Source organism: Oenanthe melanoleuca, chromosome 2 (genome assembly GCF_029582105.1).
Source record: "Oenanthe melanoleuca isolate GR-GAL-2019-014 chromosome 2, OMel1.0, whole genome shotgun sequence".
Lineage (NCBI taxonomy): Eukaryota > Metazoa > Chordata > Aves > Passeriformes > Muscicapidae > Oenanthe > Oenanthe melanoleuca.
Window position 1 is genome coordinate 138,782,629 of NC_079335.1, and position 20,355 is coordinate 138,802,983.

The window sequence follows — 20,355 nt, forward strand, 5'->3', positions numbered from 1 at the left end:
AATTCTGCTTTGCTTTTGTTGGACAGCTGAAACAATTGTGAATGTACTAGATTTCAAAAAGGATGTTGGTTTGTGGCATGGAATTCTTACAGTAAGTATGTTTTTTTATTCTCTCTGAGTATTTGAAAATAAACTAACCTAATATGCTTAGTGCTGTCACAAGCTGGGATGTCCCACAGTTTCTTCTAATACATTTTTTTCTGCTTTGAAAGCAAAATAAATACAATTTAAACCCATGATCTTCTCCTAGTGCACTTACCCATAATGAGCATGGTAAAGATGTCAGTGTATTTTTATGTATCATGTCAAGTACTGTGATCCTGTTCTTATCATGTTACCTCACCAATATGTGATTTTGAGATCAAAGTTTATAGCAGAAACAAAGCAAATCAGTACTTCCTTCTGTAGGGATATGATCCAGTGACATAGTTCTACTGCCCCTGACTAGCTTCCCTGTCAATACTCCCACCATCAGATGTTTTTGCTAACACTAAATATTCCCAATACTTTAAGTTGCATTAATTTTCTACTTGATGGTTGAATGTCTTCCTCAATTGACATGGGAGACAACTGGCATATTTTTAAGGATTACTTCTTAAGGTGCTGTTGCAATCAGTGACTGACAAAATGTTTACTATTCATGATCATTTTAAGAACACATGTCAAGTCTTGAAGAGTCATTGTTTAGGGGGTCCCATGATTTTGGGGATTCCCAGTAATCTGATATTTTTTTCCTGTGCAGTATTATACTGTTCTTACTATCAAAGTACAGTAATAACATTTCTGAAGCAGAAACAATTAGGCTTAACACTCATAAGTATTTCATGTTAAAGACCCATCTTTATCACTGGTTGGAAGCAAGTGTCTAATAGAGCTTTTCTGTGCCTCCCTTTGCTATTAATCTTATTCTGAACTTTTTTTTCAGTACTTGCCTGTTTTCCTGTACCTATACTTGTGCCAGACTGAAAGGAGAACTATCTTTTGCAGTTCTCCAAGTTTTTAGATGACTAATCCCCTGGGACACTTAACCTTTCTTAAACCTAGGTTTTCCAAAACAAATACTGTATTTAACCTGAGCTGTTATGAGGGGAGGTGTGTTGCCCTCAGGAGATATTTCTAAATGCTAACAGAAGTAAAGCAGCAGCTCATTTACAGGCTGTTTGTTTAACACTGAGAAATCACTGATGCAATTGATGGGATCAGACTGAGAGATCAGCTTTGGATTTGTCATTGGTTTCACTCAGCTGCTTTTTCTAAACTTCCTGGAACTTTTCATGACCTTGTTGAAAATACTGGAATTAGCTCATCTGGAGAGGGATTAAAAGCTCCTTCATTTATTTTCTGTTAAAATAAATTGATTTCTGTTTAGTCTAGGATTTCAATTTCTTTGTCTCCTGTCTTTTAAATAATTTGTGCCCCACTACCATTGGTAGCTTTTAGTCTTCCCAGAAATGGGTTTCCATAGACAGATACCTAGCTTTTGTCCTTTTTAGCACAGTATTAATATATATGCCAGTTTATCAGGCTTAGGGATAATATTTAACTCCATAGCAAACATGGGGGTTCACTCAATTTTAAATCTTTTTTTTCTGTTTAGAGTGAACCTCTTCAAGTATGAATCAAAAGAAAATGTTTCTTTTTAATGCTGCATAAAAGTTATGATCTGATTAGTCTAAATCCTTAATCCTTAATTAAAGTATTGGAAGATGGGTGTCTATTTCATCTTAATGTAGGTAGCTAGATAGAAAAAATGAATGCCAGCACTGAAAATGAAATAAGCACAGAGTGATTTGCACAGATGTCCCTGCCCATTACACAATAAGATAGTTGTCTCAATTTTTGTATAAAACCCCTTTTATCTTTCTGATTTCAGAGTGTCATGAACATGATGCATGTCATAAGTATTCCATACTCCTTAATGAAAGTGAATCCACTGTCATGGATACAAAAAGTCTGTCAATACAAAGGTAAGGAACAAAAATGTACAAAAGTCTGCTTGACAGTCAAAATCAAAAGTGCAAATTGCTAACACAGCTGTCTACCTTTTATATGTAATGTTTTCATTGTTGTTGCAGCAAAAGTTGCCTGTGTGAAGTCCAGAGACATGCACTGGGCGTTGGTGGCACATCGGGACCAGAGGGACATCAACCTCTCCTCCCTGAGGATGCTGATCGTGGCTGATGGTGCAAACCCATGTAAGCTCTGCTGCTCCAGTACAGGACGGAACAGAAAGGGGTTTCTCTCTTGCATTTAAAGCTTTAATCTTCAGCCATCTTAGCTAAAATATTTGCCAAATATGCAGTTTGTCTACTACAAGCTGTGTGACATTTATGGAAAGAGTAATCAATATGGGATTTTTTTCAAAGTATATTTTTCTTTAGCTCATCCTGAAACAAACTTGATATTCCATATAACGTAAGTTGCAGTAAATCCAGTTTTGTTTAACATCACAGTAATGTATAAATACTGTCCCTATAAAAGTTGAAGCAATGAAGACCTTAAGCTATAGAAAATACCAGAACATTTCCTCTGAATGATAGTTTTCAGGTGCAAAAGTAATTGAGAATTTTAGGGGAATACTTATGCTACTCTAGAGAAACACATCTGAATCAATTCATGACAATTAACAGCATGAGCTGTTTCTCTGTGTTATTTAAGATACCAGCATACAGGTGTTCTGCTGGTTGTAGTAGTTTGTTTGGAATTTCTGAATTAAATCCTTAATTTTCCTCATCCTAAAAAAGAACACTGCAATGAAATTGATACTGTAAATCTAGCAGTAATGGCTTTTTCTATGTAAGCATAATGAAAAGATTTCATGCTCAAAAATTAATCTTTATTCCTTGTATGCATATACACAGCTCCATATATATATATAGTTGTAGCAGCTATGATGTTTTTCCCAATGGACATGAATCCTTTTTAAATTATTTGTCCTGAAAAGCCTATATTTCAAACAGCAAATTTGCAATTTGAATAGCATCACTTCAGAAATAATTTTTTTTTCTCCTTTGATTTTTTTTTCCTTTATCCCAGGGTCCATTTCTTCCTGTGATGCATTTCTCAATGTCTTCCAAAGTAAAGGTCTAAGGCAGGAGGTCATTTGTCCCTGTGCTAGTTCACCAGAAGCTCTCACTGTGGCTATTCGAAGGTACGTGTTACAGCAGTGAAAATAGACCCACTGAATGTGAATATGTGGTAATTTGAAAAAGGAGAAGAAAAAATTATTTAAATATGAATCTGCATACTTAACTTCTATATGATATGTATAGCTTGCAGTTTGTTTATGTCCAAGGAAGATATACAAGAAGAATTTTAATGGTAATGATTTAACTTCAGAATACTTTATGGCTCCCATTGCTGTAATTTTATCTAATTTTAAATTAAATAAGTTGAAATGCAAAAGAAAATTCTGTAAATAAAAATGTAAAAATGCCATTGTAAGCATAAAATTAATTAAAATGAGAGAATTAAGTGGAATTGCCATTGAGGAAAATCATATTCTTAAGTACTCTGTTTAGAGAGAATTATTACATTCTGTAGGTTGTTTTTGGCTGACAGGCACTTTTTAACCATTCACAGATTCTCAGATCATTTGAAAATATTCTTTGAGGGATTTGTGACTAGAAATAAAATAGATAAATTCCACTAGAACTGCTAAATGTTACTAAAACTGTTAAGCTTTATGTATATACAATCACAAGGTTGTTCAAGTTGGAAAGGACCTTTAAGATCATTGAATCCAACCATTAACCCAGCACTGCAAAGCCTTCACTAAAGTGTGTTCCTGAGTGTCACTTCCAAACATCTTTTAAATACCAAGGATGGTGTCTCAGCCTTTTCCCTGAGCAGCCTGTTCCAATGCTTCATGACCCTTTGGGTGAAGAAATTTTTCCTAATATCCAATCTAAACCTCCCCTGGCACAACTTGAGGCCATTTCTTCTTGTCCTGTCACATGTTACTTGGGAGAAGAGACTGACCTGGCTGCAGCCTCCTTTCAGGGGGTGGTAGGGAGTGACAAGGTCCCCTCTGAGCCTCCTTTTCTCCAGGCTGAGCCCCTAAGCACTCTCAGCCTCTCTTAAGACTTTACTCTAGCAGCAGTATCCTGGCAGGAGTGCTGTAGCACACAGTAAATGGTGTAAGTATTGTCATTTTGGCAGAGTTTTCAAAAAAATGCACTCTGAACAGTAAGCACTTTGTTTTTAAATTCATGTTTCTGCAGTCAATTATAATTGTTTCACGTTAGGACATGCAGTGTAAACGTGTAAAGCACTAAAATAGCATTAAGTGAAATACTTCCTGCCACAAATTCCTAAATACACCGTCCAAATGAAATTTAACTAGATTTTCAATTAGCTTTCCAGCAGAACATTTACAGGAAAAAGGACATGAGGCCAAGAATGTGGTTGATTTTCAGCCACCTCATTATTAGTTTAGAACATCTGAAGGCAATCCATCAGGGACTTACCCTGTCCAGGTTAGTTGTCTTTCTGTGAACTATGGGATTTCAGAGAGCCCTTCATTCAGCTCCACCAGCCTGTTCACAGCTTTATACAAAAAGTACCAAGTGGCTTACCCTTAGATGGGTTTCCCTGTCATTGACTGTGCAGGCCTTTCCTCCCTTGGAATGAATTCTTCTCTGTAAGTTCAGAGAGGAAGTGAATGGACAGCAGACATTGCTTAGCTGAGCACTGAGCAGGTTTTTAATTTCCTGGGCTGACCCTGGAAAATTTTGGCCCAAATCACAGGTTATGCAGTGGGAGAACTTCATAATGGCATGGCTGGTGTGTCCTTTCTAGACATAAGCTATGTGCCTGTAGCTCTCTGAAGCACTAAAATTTCATTTCTAAATTAACTAGCATTGAGACTTTACAAAAAAAAAAAATTATTAGCACATAACATTGTGGATAAATCAAAATAAAAAAATAGGCATTTTTATCTTCAGTGCATGGCTGTGTAATTACAGAGCAGTTCTTACTGTGGTGAGTGTTACTGAACACATCTCCTTTTATTTGAACTCTGTTTAATGGTAGGATAATGCTAGATGAACTTGGGAGATGTAGTATTTTTCATTTTGTTCAAGCCATCTCCACTGACAGTAAAGTCATTATCATACAATTTCCAGAGAGTTACTGCTGAAGTATGCATTAAAATGACTCCCTGCAGAGCAGAGATCCAGAGGGCTCCCTGCTAATGCTCTGACTCTTTCAAAATCTATGGTGTGTTTTTATTGAACTTCCTACAAGGAAGAGTAACAAAACCAGTTCTTAGTTGAAATAACCTTACAGTTTAGAAAAAGGCAGTAATAGACTAGAGATACTTCAGCCTTAGAGCTGAATCACAAAGCCTAATACTCAAAGAATTGTGTAATGCAAATAATTCATGTTGTTCCCCTTTGGTTTATTGCATATTAGTCTGAACCCACTTGCTTATGGGAATGCAAAAGTTTAAGGACAGGCTTTTTTCCCATTTAAGTGGCTGGCAAAAAGCCATGGTCAAATTGATTGTATCTGTACATGGTAGTAGGAGCTGCTCTCAAAATGCTTTGTGTGATAAGTAGTGCAAGAAAATGGATGTGATGAAAGTCCAGATGGCCTCTACTTCTGGAAGTCTTTGAGAAGCCTGCAGGAGACCTTTCTTCTCATGAGACAAAAATGTTTTGGGGAGCAGGGATGAGAGAAAGTTGATCAATAATGTCACTGAAAGTTCCTTTTACATGATGGGAATGTTATTTATCACAGGTGCTTGTTTACTAGCACCATTTGTTATGCTCTAATGCATTTTCAAGTGTGCTCACATCCTTCTTTGTTGACAATGTCACTTGAGAAATATGGCTCGTAAAACCTATTAATTGAAATTTATAGAGCCTATCAGGGCAAGGCTTACATGAGCAGGACTGGCTGAGGCCCATCTAGTATTTCAAGCACAGCAGAGGAGAAATGTCACATCAAAGGACATTATCTGTTTAAAAAAATAGTTGTGTTATGATGGAGTATTTGGGAAAAATGCAAAATTGTGAGCTAAAAATTGGCTGTTTGATCCATCCTGAAAAGAGCTGGAGTCTGCTCTTCATGAATGCATAATCTGAATTCAAATCAGCAGCACATCACCTTCCAGTTTTGCATTTTAGAATGCAGGAAGTGGGAGAGTCCTTCCAGACATGAAAAGCTCTGACAAATTCCCCTGACTTGGAAACTTGCATACTCAACACTCATTTACTCAAGGCACATTCTCCATAGGTATAATTGTATCCAGTGGTGCAGCAGGTGGTTTTATACAGAAACAAGCTGGCAGGCATCTTGTGCTGATGCTGTGGGATTTTACAGCATGTAGGTGATGAATCTGAGCAAACTGAGGCGTTACCGAGAGGCTGCATCCACAACACTTTGACCATGACTGATGAAGGTGTAATTTGTTTTAATTTTCAGGTGGTAAATTAGAATGGGAAGAATTCAATTATATGCACTAAAAAGAAGATGGTAAAGTCCTTGTGTCTTCCACAGATACTTGACAGTAAATCTATGCCAGGTTGCCTCAAACTAGAATAGAATATATAGAACATATAGAATTTATCAATTTATTTACTGATCAGTTCCAAGTATTTCTAGAGCAGATTCCTTCCACATCTGCACCATCTTTTAGTATTTTAAAAATGAGTTAAAAGCTCTTTACTTGGGTGGTAAGGCAAACTTTATAAATTTTTCTGAAAATTAAATACAGGCTGTTTTGGGTATATGTTAGGGGTTACTTGCACCTCAGCAGCTCCACATATGTGGGTGGGTACTGAATGAGAGAGATAAAAAATGTAATTACTCAGACATGACTGGAAAACAGGATTTTATCAGACCTAACAGGGGAGAGGGAAAGGGGAAATTTTAAACTCTTGAAACAGAGGAGAATTTGCAATAGTAGTGCTTTAAGCACAAGTGAATGTTTACACCTGCCTGATGGTGCTCTGTTGCTCTAATCCATGTTTGTAGGCCAACAGACGACAGCAACCAGCCGCCAGGAAGAGGAGTTCTGTCCATGCATGGTCTCACTTACGGAGTGATTCGAGTGGACTCGGAGGAAAAGCTCTCTGTCCTGACTGTCCAGGATGTTGGCTTAGTGATGCCAGGAGGTGAGAAACTTCCTTTGAACTTGTTATGATTCATCAGTTTAAGTAATTGGCAATAGAAAGTTGCAGGTGAGCGTGCTTTGTTGCTGGAATAAAAGCTTTGGAATTAAAGGCTCCTTGAAAACATTTTAGTCCAAAAGCATTACCTTACAAAATATCATGGTTTGGAAATCCTGAGATTTCTTGTCTGCATTTACCTCAGTGTCTGTCTGTGCTTGCATTAGCAGCACATATTAAACAATCTGCCAGCACATCAGAACATCTGCTCCTCGGTTGTGATGTGTTGGTAGAGAAAATAAGGAAGTTAAAGTACTGTGGCTATAAACATCCGTAAGTCCAACCAAGACAAAAGGTTTCAGTAGGGAAAGTTTTCATAGGCTATGCTAAGGATCAATGGAACTGCTATCTGAAAGCTTGCAGAACGTTTTTCCAAAGGTCTTGTGCTATCATCCAGTTACTTGATAGATGAGATATGACTGAAAAGTTCGTGTTGATAAATTCAAACTGAAGCCAGTGCTTCTGAAGAGGAAAATAACACTTTTCATAAGACAGCTACATTTTAGATAAGATGCTATGGATACTAGAAAAGCCTAATACTGTATTTTTTCATAAGAAAATGCTTGTTATGGACCACAGCAATAAAACATGTGTCTTACAAAATTTCAGTTGTACAACTTAAAATATAGGAAGATGTGGTTGGTTGTTGTTTAATAGTTGTCATACAAGGTATTGTAATAGAGATGCCATCCTGTGCTTTGTATTAGGTTCTGATAAATTTAATGAAAATGCATACTCTGCTTTATCCTGAGTGAAAGGTTGTTCAAGATTTTGTACACTTTATTTAAAAGATGTGTTGATTCCTCTCTTCTTTCCCTTGATCATCATATCTTCTTCGCAAGTAAAAAAACCTACCAATGCTGTACTCCAACTCCGGAGATTATAGCTAAAGCAGCATTCCTGGTTCTTGTTCAAATGGTTACACATAAAATTTGCTTCTTTCTCAGACCAGTGTTTTCTAATCTCTCCTGTTTAGCTCCTGCTGTCTCTGCAGGCCTGTAAGACCAGACAGAGGCAGTCTGAGCTCTGATAGATTCTCAGTAAAACAACCGTATTAGTCTGCTGGAATACCTTGATCTTTCATATGGTGTTACTTGCTACTTTCTCAGAGGTGGATTTCCTGGTTGCCTGCCTCCCTGGCTGTATAGTAATTACCAAGTGCTCCATTAAGGTATTTCATTTTTTGCTGACTGAGGCAAATCTGGTGTTCAGTATGCAAAGCTGGGAGCACAATCACATTTCATAGCAATATTACAGATGAACTGCAGTTTCAGAGAGCAGGACAAATTGGTATTGTTATCAATGTAAAGACTGAGTTTACCTAAAGATCCTTGCATTCCTAATAGAAAGCCACGATAATGTTGAACACAGTAATGTTCAAGAAACTCATTATTAGACATTAGTCTACATATAATTTGATTGTTTATGTCATCTCCACCATGAGCCTTTATGTTATTCTGTGGTTCATTTTATAATATCTTTTGAATTCCTTTCTTCTCCCTCTAGCTATAATGTGTTCAGTGAAGCCAGATGGAATTCCTCAGCTCTGTAAAACAGATGAAATAGGAGAACTTTGTGTATGTGCTATTGCAACGGGTACATCATATTATGGACTCTCGGGCATGACCAAAAATACTTTTGAGGTAAGTGGACAAAAAATACATAAAATCATTCCTTTTGAACTTTTTCTGTTTCAAGGTAATATTTGACACGAAGCATTGATATTAAGAGTGTAAGAAGAGCAATATTAATCAATGCTTGTGGCTTGGACACTGTATTCTAGCCAGATAATCTGAAGCTATTTCATTAAGTGCAATAGTAGATCTTTATGTGAGTTTAGTTTTTGCTCTGAAGAGCTTCTACTTCAATATACCAATAAGATACCAGGAACTGAAAAAATCAGAAGGAAAGGGATAAGAAAGACCAAGTTCAAAAGATATTGTTGTATAAGTCTGTGTGCAGAATTTGATGATTGCAATCAGTAAGAAAGCTGCTTGGTATCTCTAGAAAGCAGTTTTCAACATTTCCCATGCGCTTTGAGCATTAAGATAGGTTCTGTATTTAACAGAATCCTAACAGATGTAGTCTTCAAGAGAGGTATCTGAAGAACAGAGAAACCTTTTCCTGTTTAGTCTCCTGGTTTTGTTTGAATTAGGTGAAAGCCTTTTGGCTTTGTGGAATCTCTTTTCTGACCTAGTGCACACAGCTGTATTGATAGCTCTGTAGTACCTGCTCACTTTTTATCGTTAACTTCTGCTGAAGACAGTGTGAAAGGTTGAACAAATTAGAGAAAAAGTGAAAAGAAAATTACTTTTAAGCTGTAATTATTTTCTTGTTTATTATTTATGGCAGAAATTAACACAAACACATTTAGGTTTCCCTTTAAAAATTCTCTGTTATTACCACTTTTAATAGACTAATGTCTCATATCTCATGCAAAATGCAGAGCTGAATATTGTAAACACTGCACATTATACAGTTAATGGAGACAAGTGGATATGATTCTACATCCTACTGTTGAAATCAGGAATCCTACTAGGCTACTGTGATCTGAAATTTGTTGATAACTGATTTTTATGCTGCAAGTACAATTGGCAATACCCAGTGTGAGTGATCATCCTGTATTTTACATACTTCAGAGTAGAAAGGTTCTTATGTTCATTTTGTAGTACTTGCTGTAATTGTGGTATCATTCATAATTCATAACTGTCAGCAGTTTAACAGCATATTTAGACTGATTTAGACTTACTCCTAATGCTAAGCAAATAAACTGCCATTGAGTGAGCAGGACCACTCTATTTTAAAGTTAAGCATGTTCTTAAGTGTCCTCTCCAACTGGATCTGTATTCTGTTTTAGTGTGTAATTCATGTCGCAGGTATTAGAATGTCAAAGAGTTTTAGAGCATTAGAGTGTCAAAGTGTTCCTGAAATGAATTATGGGCAAGGATATATAAGGATTAAATCTGTTCAATAATAGTCACCCATGGGCGTCTGGCAGCAGAATTTGACCTTTCTTTTTAGATGAGCCTTCAAGAACACTATATAGGCTTGGTCTTCTACTTGCCATTGTCTTTTTGCATTTAGACTATTTCAGTTTAAAGAAATGACTGCAGGGAAGTGTAGTTGTGCCAGAATGCAGCTCAGAGTGGCTCTCATGCCAAAAGGATAACACTGTGCTAATTAGGATAGAGAAAGCCATAGGAATCTGTCTGTGGAAGTCATGTATGTCTGGTGTTCAGACATTTGGAGAAGTGCCCTATAGGGCTGTATTTTTGCTTCCAGGTGTGCTACAGAAGACATTATCAACAGTATTCTGAGAACTTAATTGACCTTAAATGAAAATGTGGTCAGATGAAAGAGTCATTAATGTGCTGCACCTTAAAATAACTTTACTTCTAGCCTGCCTGTTTCTTACACTGTGCTGGAAATGGGCATGAGGTATTGGAAAAAGCCTCTGCTGAAATGTTCATGATTTAAGCTCTCAGTTTACCTAAACACAGCACCTTGGGTTAGCAGTGTGCTCAGCATGGGTTTTTATTTAATACTGTTGATGTTGATTTGTACATGTTTTTAAGGTCATAAATGATTTACAGACTCACAGGTACAGAAAACTTGTATGGTAAACAGAGTGGGATTGAATTTGCTGGAACTTGGGTAAACACGAATGTTGGAGTTTCCTGACACTCCTTTAATGGTGAGTGAAGGATAAGGAGCATCACCAGTGACCTATTTACTTTGTTTCAGAATAGCCATCCGAGAGAAATGCCTGAAATACTTTGCAGCCTGATCTCTGTATATAGAACTGAAGACCCATGTTTCTGTTTTGCAGGTGTTTCCTATGACCAGTTCTGGTGGCCCTATCACTGAATATCCTTTTATAAGGACTGGACTTCTGGGCTTTATAGGACCAGGTGGACTCGTCTTTGTTATTGGCAAAATGGATGGCTTGATGGTTGTCAGTGGAAGAAGACATAATGCTGATGACATTGTAGCAACAGCACTGGCCGTGGAACCCATGAAATTTGTCTACAGGGGGAGGTTTGATGCTTTCTTTTCTTACATTATGTAGAAATTTTATTTTGCTTAGATGAAGTGTAAATGATCCAGATGCTTTCAGAAGGGTGATCTGCATTGTAGTTTCCCTCCAGTTCTGTTCATATTGCCTGAACCAGGAGACAGCTGAGGGAAGCCCAAGGCAATGTTGAGGCAGAATTTAGAGATCAAGGTATTGAAACTGTGATTACTGAAATTTCCACTTGAACAACTGGTTAGTTCTGAGAGTGTTGGTTCAACAAGAGCCTTTCTGTGTGAACTTAATATTTCCAATATGCCTTACAGTGAAGTTTTTGAATGTGAAAATGGTTCTTTGTGTGACCTTCCTCATGTGTTGAAACTGAGCAGGAGACATCTAAAACTTCTGAAGAGCCTCATGCAACAGCATGTGCTCACACTCCATCACATGTTAGATCTCTCACAAAATGATGCTGCAATTGCCATCTTGTAAGAAGGGCCAAGGAAGGTGCTTGTGCAGGCTATTATATGACACCTTAGCAACAACCTTGGTGGGACCCAAATGTAGTGCTTTTCTTATTCCAAGAATGTTCACTTCTCAATCCTGCTCTAATATTATGGTTGTATATACATGACTGTAGAACAAAGCCTGCTGTTTCAACTCCAGAACTTATCCAAAACAATTCTTGTAGCTTTTTTCCCACAAATATATTAGTAATTGACATACCAGGAGCCTAACTACTAGATAAAGAAATCAGAGTTGTAGAAGATTAATGCAGAAGACAGGATTTCCCCTCTCTCCTGGCACTAAATACTCTTCTCTCCTCCTATAGAATAGCAGTGTTCTCCGTGAGTGTGCTGCATGATGAAAGGATAGTTATTGTTGCTGAGCAAAGGCCAGATTCCACAGAAGAAGACAGTTTTCAGTGGATGAGTAGAGTTCTCCAGGTAATGCTCTATATGTACATTTGGAAGCTATTTTTCTCTTGCTTTATATTCTTTTTATTGATCTTTCAGACCCCTAAGTCTAGAGTCATCTCATATTCACAATAGATCTAAATTAATGCCAAGAAAAGATAGAACCTCTAGCTTGCCATCACACAGAGAGCCATTGAAACAACTAGTAGCACCTATGGCAACTATTGCAGAAGAGGCTTTGGATTGCCCATGCTTTTGTAGGCTTTGTCAAGTAGGCTCCTAAAAGGGTTGAAACTCTGGACTTAACACTTGTCCTGTTTTGTGAGTGGAGCATCTTTGTGACTTTTACAGAACTAATGTCTTATGCAATCATAACCAGTAGAGTTCTGCACTGAAAACTGCAGGAATCCTGTGTCCCAATACTCCTGCCAAGAGTCAGCCCTGTTATTCTGAGTCTGATCAAGTCCTAGCAGTGTCTGAGAACATGGCCATGTATCAAAGTACACACGTGTGGCTGCTTTCATCACTCATGTGAAGCCTGCAGCTCTGGCATGCACCACTATGTGAACAAGAAGTTTCTGTTTCCACCACAGCTGAGAGCAGAGATGAAGGGCAGAAGCCAGGAACATGTGGGACATTTTGTGCCTCTTCCCAGTCAGAGTTTTAATGACAGATGTCAGGAAGTGGTAACCAGCTGTATCTGAATCATCTGCTAGCAAGGCACAGCATAACAATATTACAGTCTGTGTCATGACTCTCAATGAAGTCCATCAAATTGCTACTTGATTTTGATGCTATTTCTGAGTTGTCTGACACCCTGTGAGTGCTGCCCTGTGGCAGCCCTGCCCTGCTCTACCTACTTCTCCTGTGCTTTGCTGTTTCCTCCCTCCAGTTGAGCTGTCTCAATTTGCCAAACCAGTTTTTTTCAGTGGTTTGCACATATTCTGACTCTCCTGACCCATCCTGCCCCTTGGCAGAGGGCTGAAGGATGGTAGAGCTGCTATACCTGTGGAACTATGCTGGACTGCATCTATGGGCTTTAGCAGAGGGATGGTTGGGAGTCAGTCTGGGGATGGAATTTCTTGAGAGTAGAAGGGTGAAGATGCCAGATCACCCAGCAGTTCAGTCAAATAGATCCTAGATACTCATCTGCTGCAGACTGATCTGATCCTTCAGGCAGGGTTGTGGTCCCTCTATGGGAGACTGGATGTTAATTTTACCACTGGCAGGCCTTGACAGGACTAGGTAAAGCCAGGAGATCTACTGCAGTACTGGAGAGTGTTTACCAGAGAATTGTGTCAGAATGAGATGTTTCCTCAGCTCAAACAACACGGCAATCTGGACTCTCCATAAGTTTGGGTATATCTTATTCATTTTTACAATGAAAGAGAGGGACAGAGATTTCAGATTCTGTTTGATTCTGGCTGGAGAGAGTCATTTCAAAAACCAATCCATCTCATGAAGAGGCATAAATGTCAGCAGTATTAAAATTGACTGGTACTCTTCTCCCTCAGAATTTTAAGGCTTAGTTCACCAGTTGTCATCCTTGTGACAAAGTCATTCCCTGCTTCAGAAATGTGCCAAACTCAAAGGTGTGAAAGGGGACAGATTTGAATGACCCATGATATTTATGTGGCATTGTGTAGCAGATATATCTCTCAGAGACAGTTCAGAAGTTACTGGGGCATCATTGCATACACCCCTCATTTCCACAGCTGGGTATTGCTTTCCATTCAGCACCTGTAGGAGCCACAGAGTTTTGTGTTTGAGTAAAAGTGGTTACTTGCCATGCATGGCTTTCCTTCAAACTGATGTCAGATGAGGATCCTATGATTTATCATTGTTTTTCAGAACCTACAAATAACATTGTGGTTAGTAGGCTGTGATGGTTTCTGCCAGAAACATGAGACATTGTTTGTTGGCTGCCACAAATATTTCACTATTGCTGATCTTTTCAATGGTGTCTGTAGACCAGCAGCAAGGTCTTCCAATTCTGCTGTGAGAGCTACTACTGCTAAAATTCCAGTGTTTTTAAATGAGTCACCATTTTATTATTCTTTCTTATGAGATTTTGCAGTTAAATCAATAAGAAATGGAGCAAACAGAAGCCAAAAGCAAAGCATTGCTTAGTCTGTAGAAATAATCAGTAATTTATTGGTCTACACTTTTGTACATACATAACTGTAAGTGATTATTTGATTCTCAGAGTACAGATTGTATCTTCAAGGCAGAACACATACCAATTAACTTTTCTCACAGTTTAAAATTAAAAAGCAAGATAAGTAAATTATATTTTTGAACATTTAACTACTCATTAGAGATGCTATTTGTAATTTGTTTCTCAGTTTACATAAATGCCTGAAGTTTGTTTTCTAACATACTTGCTTCAATTTTTGTTACCATTATAAGGAAAATAAATCCTTTAAATCTGTGGGGAATTAAAATCTATGTGCATGGATATTCATGTTTAACTCAATAAATTACATAGATACTGTATGCTACAGTTTTCTTGAAAGTGATGCAGTTTAATTAACACATCAGGCAGTGAATATGGTTGTTATACAATCCAAAGATACTGCTTTTTCAGGTTTTTGTCCAACAAATTTTTTTTCAAGTAAATAGTTTCATAGTTTTCCCTTATATAATTTTCATTCCTACCTGAAAATCTTTTACACTGTCATCAGGGAATGAAACAGTTATTACCTTATAAAAAAATTAAAAAGATTCACAAGCTGCATACATCATTAGATATAGGGGTTATTTGAAATTTTGCCTTGCTCAGAAAGATGGACTGCATATTAAGTTGATAGGAATCCTTTGAACTTTAGCTCTGAGAAGTGCACAGCTTAAAAGCAATTTCATGTGGTCTGACAGCCCATCTATGTAAAAAATCTCCAGAGTATCTGCTACTAATGTGTGCTTAAGAGGAATAAGAAGGTAGCATTTCCTAGTAGATTTGTGTGCATTTATCACCAGGTTTTTGGTTGTTTTTTTTATCTGCTGGAATGAGTGTAAGAACATTTCCATCCACCTGTTCCCAGTGAAAAGAACCTCCTTATCACTGACATAGCTGAAGTGGCTTTCCATTGCCAGTTAATTATTAGGGCTGTTTTATGCAGTAATTCAGAACAACACATGATTATTAGAATGATGAAAAATTAGTCTTTCATTAAAATTGACTTCCTGTGTGTTTTTTAGGCAATTGACAGCATTCATCAAGTGGGAGTCTACTGCCTAGCACTTGTCCCAGCAAACACACTTCCCAAGACGCCCCTGGGAGGGATTCACCTGTCAGAAACCAAACAGCTCTTCCTGGAAGGATCTCTGCATCCTTGTAATGTGCTGATGTGTCCCCACACCTGTGTAACAAACCTGCCTAAACCAAGGCAAAAGCAACCAGGTAAGAGGAGTGAAGGCCAAGGGACTGTGACTTTGTGCTGTGTGCTTATGATACTGTAAGGGAGAAAAATCAAGTAATTGCTGATACAGGTGAGAATCAGCATCATCAGCTTTCCTCTTCAATATTCTGTGTGTGTCAAGGACGTCACTGGTGTTGCCAGAAGCTAGAAGCACCTTCACAGAGAGTGCCAGGAAAAATGCTAATTCAATAAAGATGACATTTTTATCACTCTACAAGGCACTGCTGAGACCACACCTGGAGTTCTTCATAAATTCCTCTTCAATTATGTTTAAAGAGGATGGAGACCAAACCAGAGAAAGACAAAATCTTGGCTTATTTTGAAACCTGAGTTTGTAAACTAGAAACAGAGAGGAAGAGTACTGTTGACACTAAATAACAGTGTTAGAAGAGAAAAACTGGTCATGAATAAGTTAAACCAAAGAATGAGTAGCTTAATCTTCCACATGCATGGAGAGATTCTGTATTACTCTTACAGCAAGTACATTAGAGGGAAAACGCTAACAAGTTTTAAGATGGTTCTTCATGAAGAATGTTGGATGAAAAGGCACTGTCTCAAGAGACCAAGAAAGCCCTTGTAGTCTGCTGTAGTCCAATCACTGGTTATTTGTGCTCAATGTTCAAGTAAATTTTAATAAATTTTTGCCTTTGAATTCAGTTGCAGGTTTTAGTACTCAGATTAATTTCAAGGAGTTCTAGATGTGTAGCCTCAGGCTTAAGGCTTGAATTCAGCTACATTAAACTAACTGTTGGTGATTTTCCACTTCGAAAAACACCTTGAAATTAGAAGTGGCTTTGCTCTCTGGATCTAGAATATGGAGACCATCCCTCTTGAATGCAGTGCAAGTTTGCCTAGGCCATCATCTTTTTTTCAAAACTTTTGGACAAATGTTTCAGAATGAAAACCATGATCTCAGTTTATAGATACTGGGAGAGTCAGAGGTTAACAATGACTTGCACTAACTTAATGAAAGCAATGAGGCCTTTTACTGCAGTGCTCACATTGCTATTTCTTTGTTGCTGCTGCAAAATAATTGCTGAATTAGAATCAATGGAGATCATTATAAATATGTTATGTATACACCAAATATTACTATGTTAAAAGCAATGCCAGGAGCACAGAAAACTGATAGTATCTCCCATTTTGTGTGGTTATGACATACCCAGAGGGTATTGCTTTTATAATATTAAAGCAGAGTAGTCTGTAGGTGCTTTTGATTGTACATTATCTGGTTACTTACACCACAATCACTTGGACATCATAGGCTAGGAGTAGAGCCTGGTATAAATTGCATTTGATCAGCAATCCATGCTGGAGAAGCAGAAAACAGATGCCAACATGAGCTTAAACAATATCTGTGAGGCAGGTATTGTCCCCTAATGGCAGCAACAGAACATCAGTGAAATCCACCTCATGGAGGAGTGTCAGCCACAACATCTTCTTTTCTTCTGAAGTTACTTAACTTCACTCTCAATCTTATTCTAGAGGGCTTGCATGTATTTTATCATATGCACCATCTGCCTTCCTAATCCCTGTCACTTTGTGTCTGTAGCATTACAGAAGTCCTAGTACAGATACAACTTAGCCCAGGCAACAGAAGAGGGAAATAGGAATGTTGTCCCTCTGGACTGAGGCACTTGAATGGAGTGCCTACAGTAGGAGCTAAATTTTCTGGATTCATCATATCAAGGCAGACAAGATATGTCTCTGGCTGTGGAGACCCCATGCTAAATTAGAGTTGTTTTGAGAGGATTAATCCAGTCCTCTGTATCTTCCAACCACTTCTGGTCCATAACCAAAGTTTGTGTAAACAGAACTGTGCTCAAGGTTTGGTTTTGTGGACAGCAGTGAGGAAAACATCATGTAATGCAAAAGAAATCACAGGAATTTTCATCCACAAGCAAAGGTTTTTTATTGTGCTTGGTGTATTTCTGCTTTGTTCTAGAAATTGGCCCTGCCTCTGTGATGGTGGGGAACTTGGTCTCTGGAAAAAGAATTGCACAGGCCAGTGGTAGAGATTTGGGGCAAATAGAAGATAATGACCAGGCCAGAAAGGTAAGCTAAACTTTGCTGTTACAGCTTGTATTTAACATCATGTAGTTAAATTCCTCCATATATATAGTTAACATCATATAGTTGACATCAGGACCTTAGCAGTTCAGAGATATGCAGTTCATATGATGGATGATGATGATTATTGTTATTATTCCCACCAAATTTGTTGATGGCTTCTTTTCAATTAATGCATATATTTAATATTTCAGAACCTCCTTTACAGATAAATATTGAATAGATGTGAGGGGAAGTCACTGCATTTCATTTTAATGGGTTTTGTGAAATAAGTTTAAGTGGGACAGCAGAAAAAATGTACTTGAAAGTGTTCATGGGGCTTCTACCAGAAATCACCCTCTATTACATAATTTTTACCAGCTCAAGTGGATTCCAGAGAATTTTTTTTACATATAAGGTCCTGACCTTATTTTTTGTTATTTTAATCCTGGAAAATTAAGTTGAAATGCAGTTCTTTTAGGGGTTTATGTGGGTAATTAAATTAGTAAGTTCTAAGCTGTATAAGTACTTGTGTATTTATAGTTAGAAAAAGAGAGAAAACTAAAGAATTAAATAGTGCTTAAATTCAGAGGGATCAGTAAGAACTTGTATTGCTTTGAAATTATATGCAGTAATAAATCATAATCCCAGCAGTGGCTTCAATTCCAGAGAGGTGGCTGCTACCACACAAAAGCACCTTGCTATAAATATGTGACAACAAGAGAATTAATTCCTGTTTAGTGCTTCTGGTTAGTATTGTGACCTGGATTTTAAAGCCAAGAAGTTGTTCTGTGTTGTGACTGTCACTCTGTTTTGTTGCAGTTCCTGTTCCTGTCAGAAGTGTTGCAGTGGAGAGCTCAGACCACCCCTGACCATGTGCTCTACACCCTGCTCAACTGCAGAGTAAGAAGCTTGGGCCATGGCTCTGACAGGCTTGGAGAAAGCACACTGGCATTTCAGCAGCATCTCCTTGTGCTGTGCCTGGATGTGTCCTTTCTCTTTCTACTTCCACTCATACTCAGTTGTTATATTTAATGTTCACTAAGGCAGAAAGGAAAAGAGAATAATCATTGTCAGTTGTCAAGATACAGATTGGTTTTGTATCAGACAGTATGCCTTACACATTTCTCATTTCTTTTTCTACCACATACATGTTGTGTGAGCTGACACTGCAAATCTGTTTCAATACTGTTGAATCTGTTTCAAATCTGTCCCTGTATTGAATAACAGTGTTTAATACTGCTCACCATCCTGATTTCCAATTTGAAAACCACAGGCTTGGGAAAACCAAAGCATTTTCCCTAAATAAAGCAATGGCTGTTGTTTGGGAGATTGGACCATCTGGGTGAGGTGTGAGAATGAGGAAGGGAGGTGAAGAGAAGAAAATGTATGTCCAGAATACAATCAAGTCTGCAGAGGATTGCTAATAAATCTCTGCAGAAACCTACATGAGGTGCCAGCCTGGCACAGCATTTCATTGCGTACTAAAAATGAGTTAATGAATGTGACAGGTACAGAACTTGGCTTTGCTGAGAGTAAAACATCCTTGCTTTCTGTAGTGTACCTTCTTTACTTCCTGGATGATTACAGGTTACAGATGACAAACCAATAATTCTCAAGACCACAGAGACACTTAAAGCCTGATTTCAAACCATTCCACCACAGTACATCTACACATATCTGTCAGATCTAGGAAACATACATAGTGTGTGAGGGTCTTCTGGAGAGGAGAGGCCTGGAATAGTGCTGTTCCTGTAGTAGCTGATGTTGTCTCAGCCTATGTGGGCTTTATGCAGCTTGAATGGGTTCTTAAAATTCTAGTAATTTGTGAACCTCTATGAAATCACCACTTACAATATTTGTAGAATTCCTTCTCCATTTTACAGTGCTGGTACAAAGTTCAGTTTGAAGCTACTAAAGTAACTAAATAATTTTTTTAGAAATTCAGATTAATACCTCCTTTTTGTAAATATATGCAACCTGACAGATAAATAGTGAAGTAATAATGTATTTTTTATAGCAAAGTAGAAATCTTGAGAGGCAATGCTGTTTATAAGTTCAATATTACACCATTAAAGTACTGCATTGCTCTGTCCTGAAAGTTAGGAACAAAGATGCTGAGAAAGAGTTGATGTGTACTATCCCATCTCTTTCACACAAGGCTGTTGCTTTTGAGTTTTAAATAAAGCCAAAATTCCTGTGCTGGCAGAAGGGTTCAAACAGTAGGAAGTAAGGACACAATGTGCAAAACAAGGATTAACAAAACAAATTCCCATTCCATAGAAGTGAAAAGTAGTAGAATTTTAAAATACAGTTTCTCTGTTACTCTCAGTGAAGAGTAACTCATAATATGAGATTCATTTGAGAGATGTAATGCTTTTTGGAGAGAATTAATATTTTATGGAAAGAGATGACAGATTTGGTGGTGTTTGCCCTAGGCAAGTTTTATTGCCCATGTCGAATTTTAGTTTTCTGATTTTTAACTTTTCCTTGGACATTGTCTGTACACTTTGTTCTAAAACATTCAGGCATCCTGCAGTGGATGACTAATGAAAGTCCACTGAGATTACTGTTTTCCTGTAGCCCAAGCTTTGAGAATTTGAAATATTTCAAAATTAGTGCAGTACATTGTTTTTCGTGTGTGTCATGAAGGATTGCAACACCTTTACATTTCAGGATAGCTCATTAAAGGCCCAAAGGGAGTAGTTGCCTGATGCTTGCAAGTGATTCTTTTCCAACAACAGGATTCTCCTTCCCTACACTTCATATAAACAAAGACTTCC

At 37.8% G+C, this 20,355-nt stretch overlaps 1 protein-coding gene across 4 annotated transcripts in view; it reads left to right on the top strand.

Annotated features, from left to right (window-relative positions):
* The window catches only part of DIP2C (disco interacting protein 2 homolog C), a 306,400-nt gene that overhangs the window by 229,865 nt on the left and 56,180 nt on the right, over nucleotides 1-20,355 (top strand). For all 4 annotated transcript variants that reach the window (XM_056484528.1, XM_056484530.1, XM_056484527.1 and 1 more), the window contains 11 exons: nucleotides 27-91; nucleotides 1,874-1,967; nucleotides 2,076-2,195; nucleotides 3,037-3,151; nucleotides 6,982-7,121; nucleotides 8,682-8,818; nucleotides 11,005-11,213; nucleotides 12,020-12,134; nucleotides 15,303-15,504; nucleotides 17,469-17,578; nucleotides 18,395-18,475. In XM_056484528.1, coding sequence (XP_056340503.1) covers nucleotides 27-91; nucleotides 1,874-1,967; nucleotides 2,076-2,195; nucleotides 3,037-3,151; nucleotides 6,982-7,121; nucleotides 8,682-8,818; nucleotides 11,005-11,213; nucleotides 12,020-12,134; nucleotides 15,303-15,504; nucleotides 17,469-17,578; nucleotides 18,395-18,475 — 1,388 coding nt within the window. The remainder of the gene's footprint in view (nucleotides 1-26; nucleotides 92-1,873; nucleotides 1,968-2,075; nucleotides 2,196-3,036; nucleotides 3,152-6,981; nucleotides 7,122-8,681; nucleotides 8,819-11,004; nucleotides 11,214-12,019; nucleotides 12,135-15,302; nucleotides 15,505-17,468; nucleotides 17,579-18,394; nucleotides 18,476-20,355) is intronic.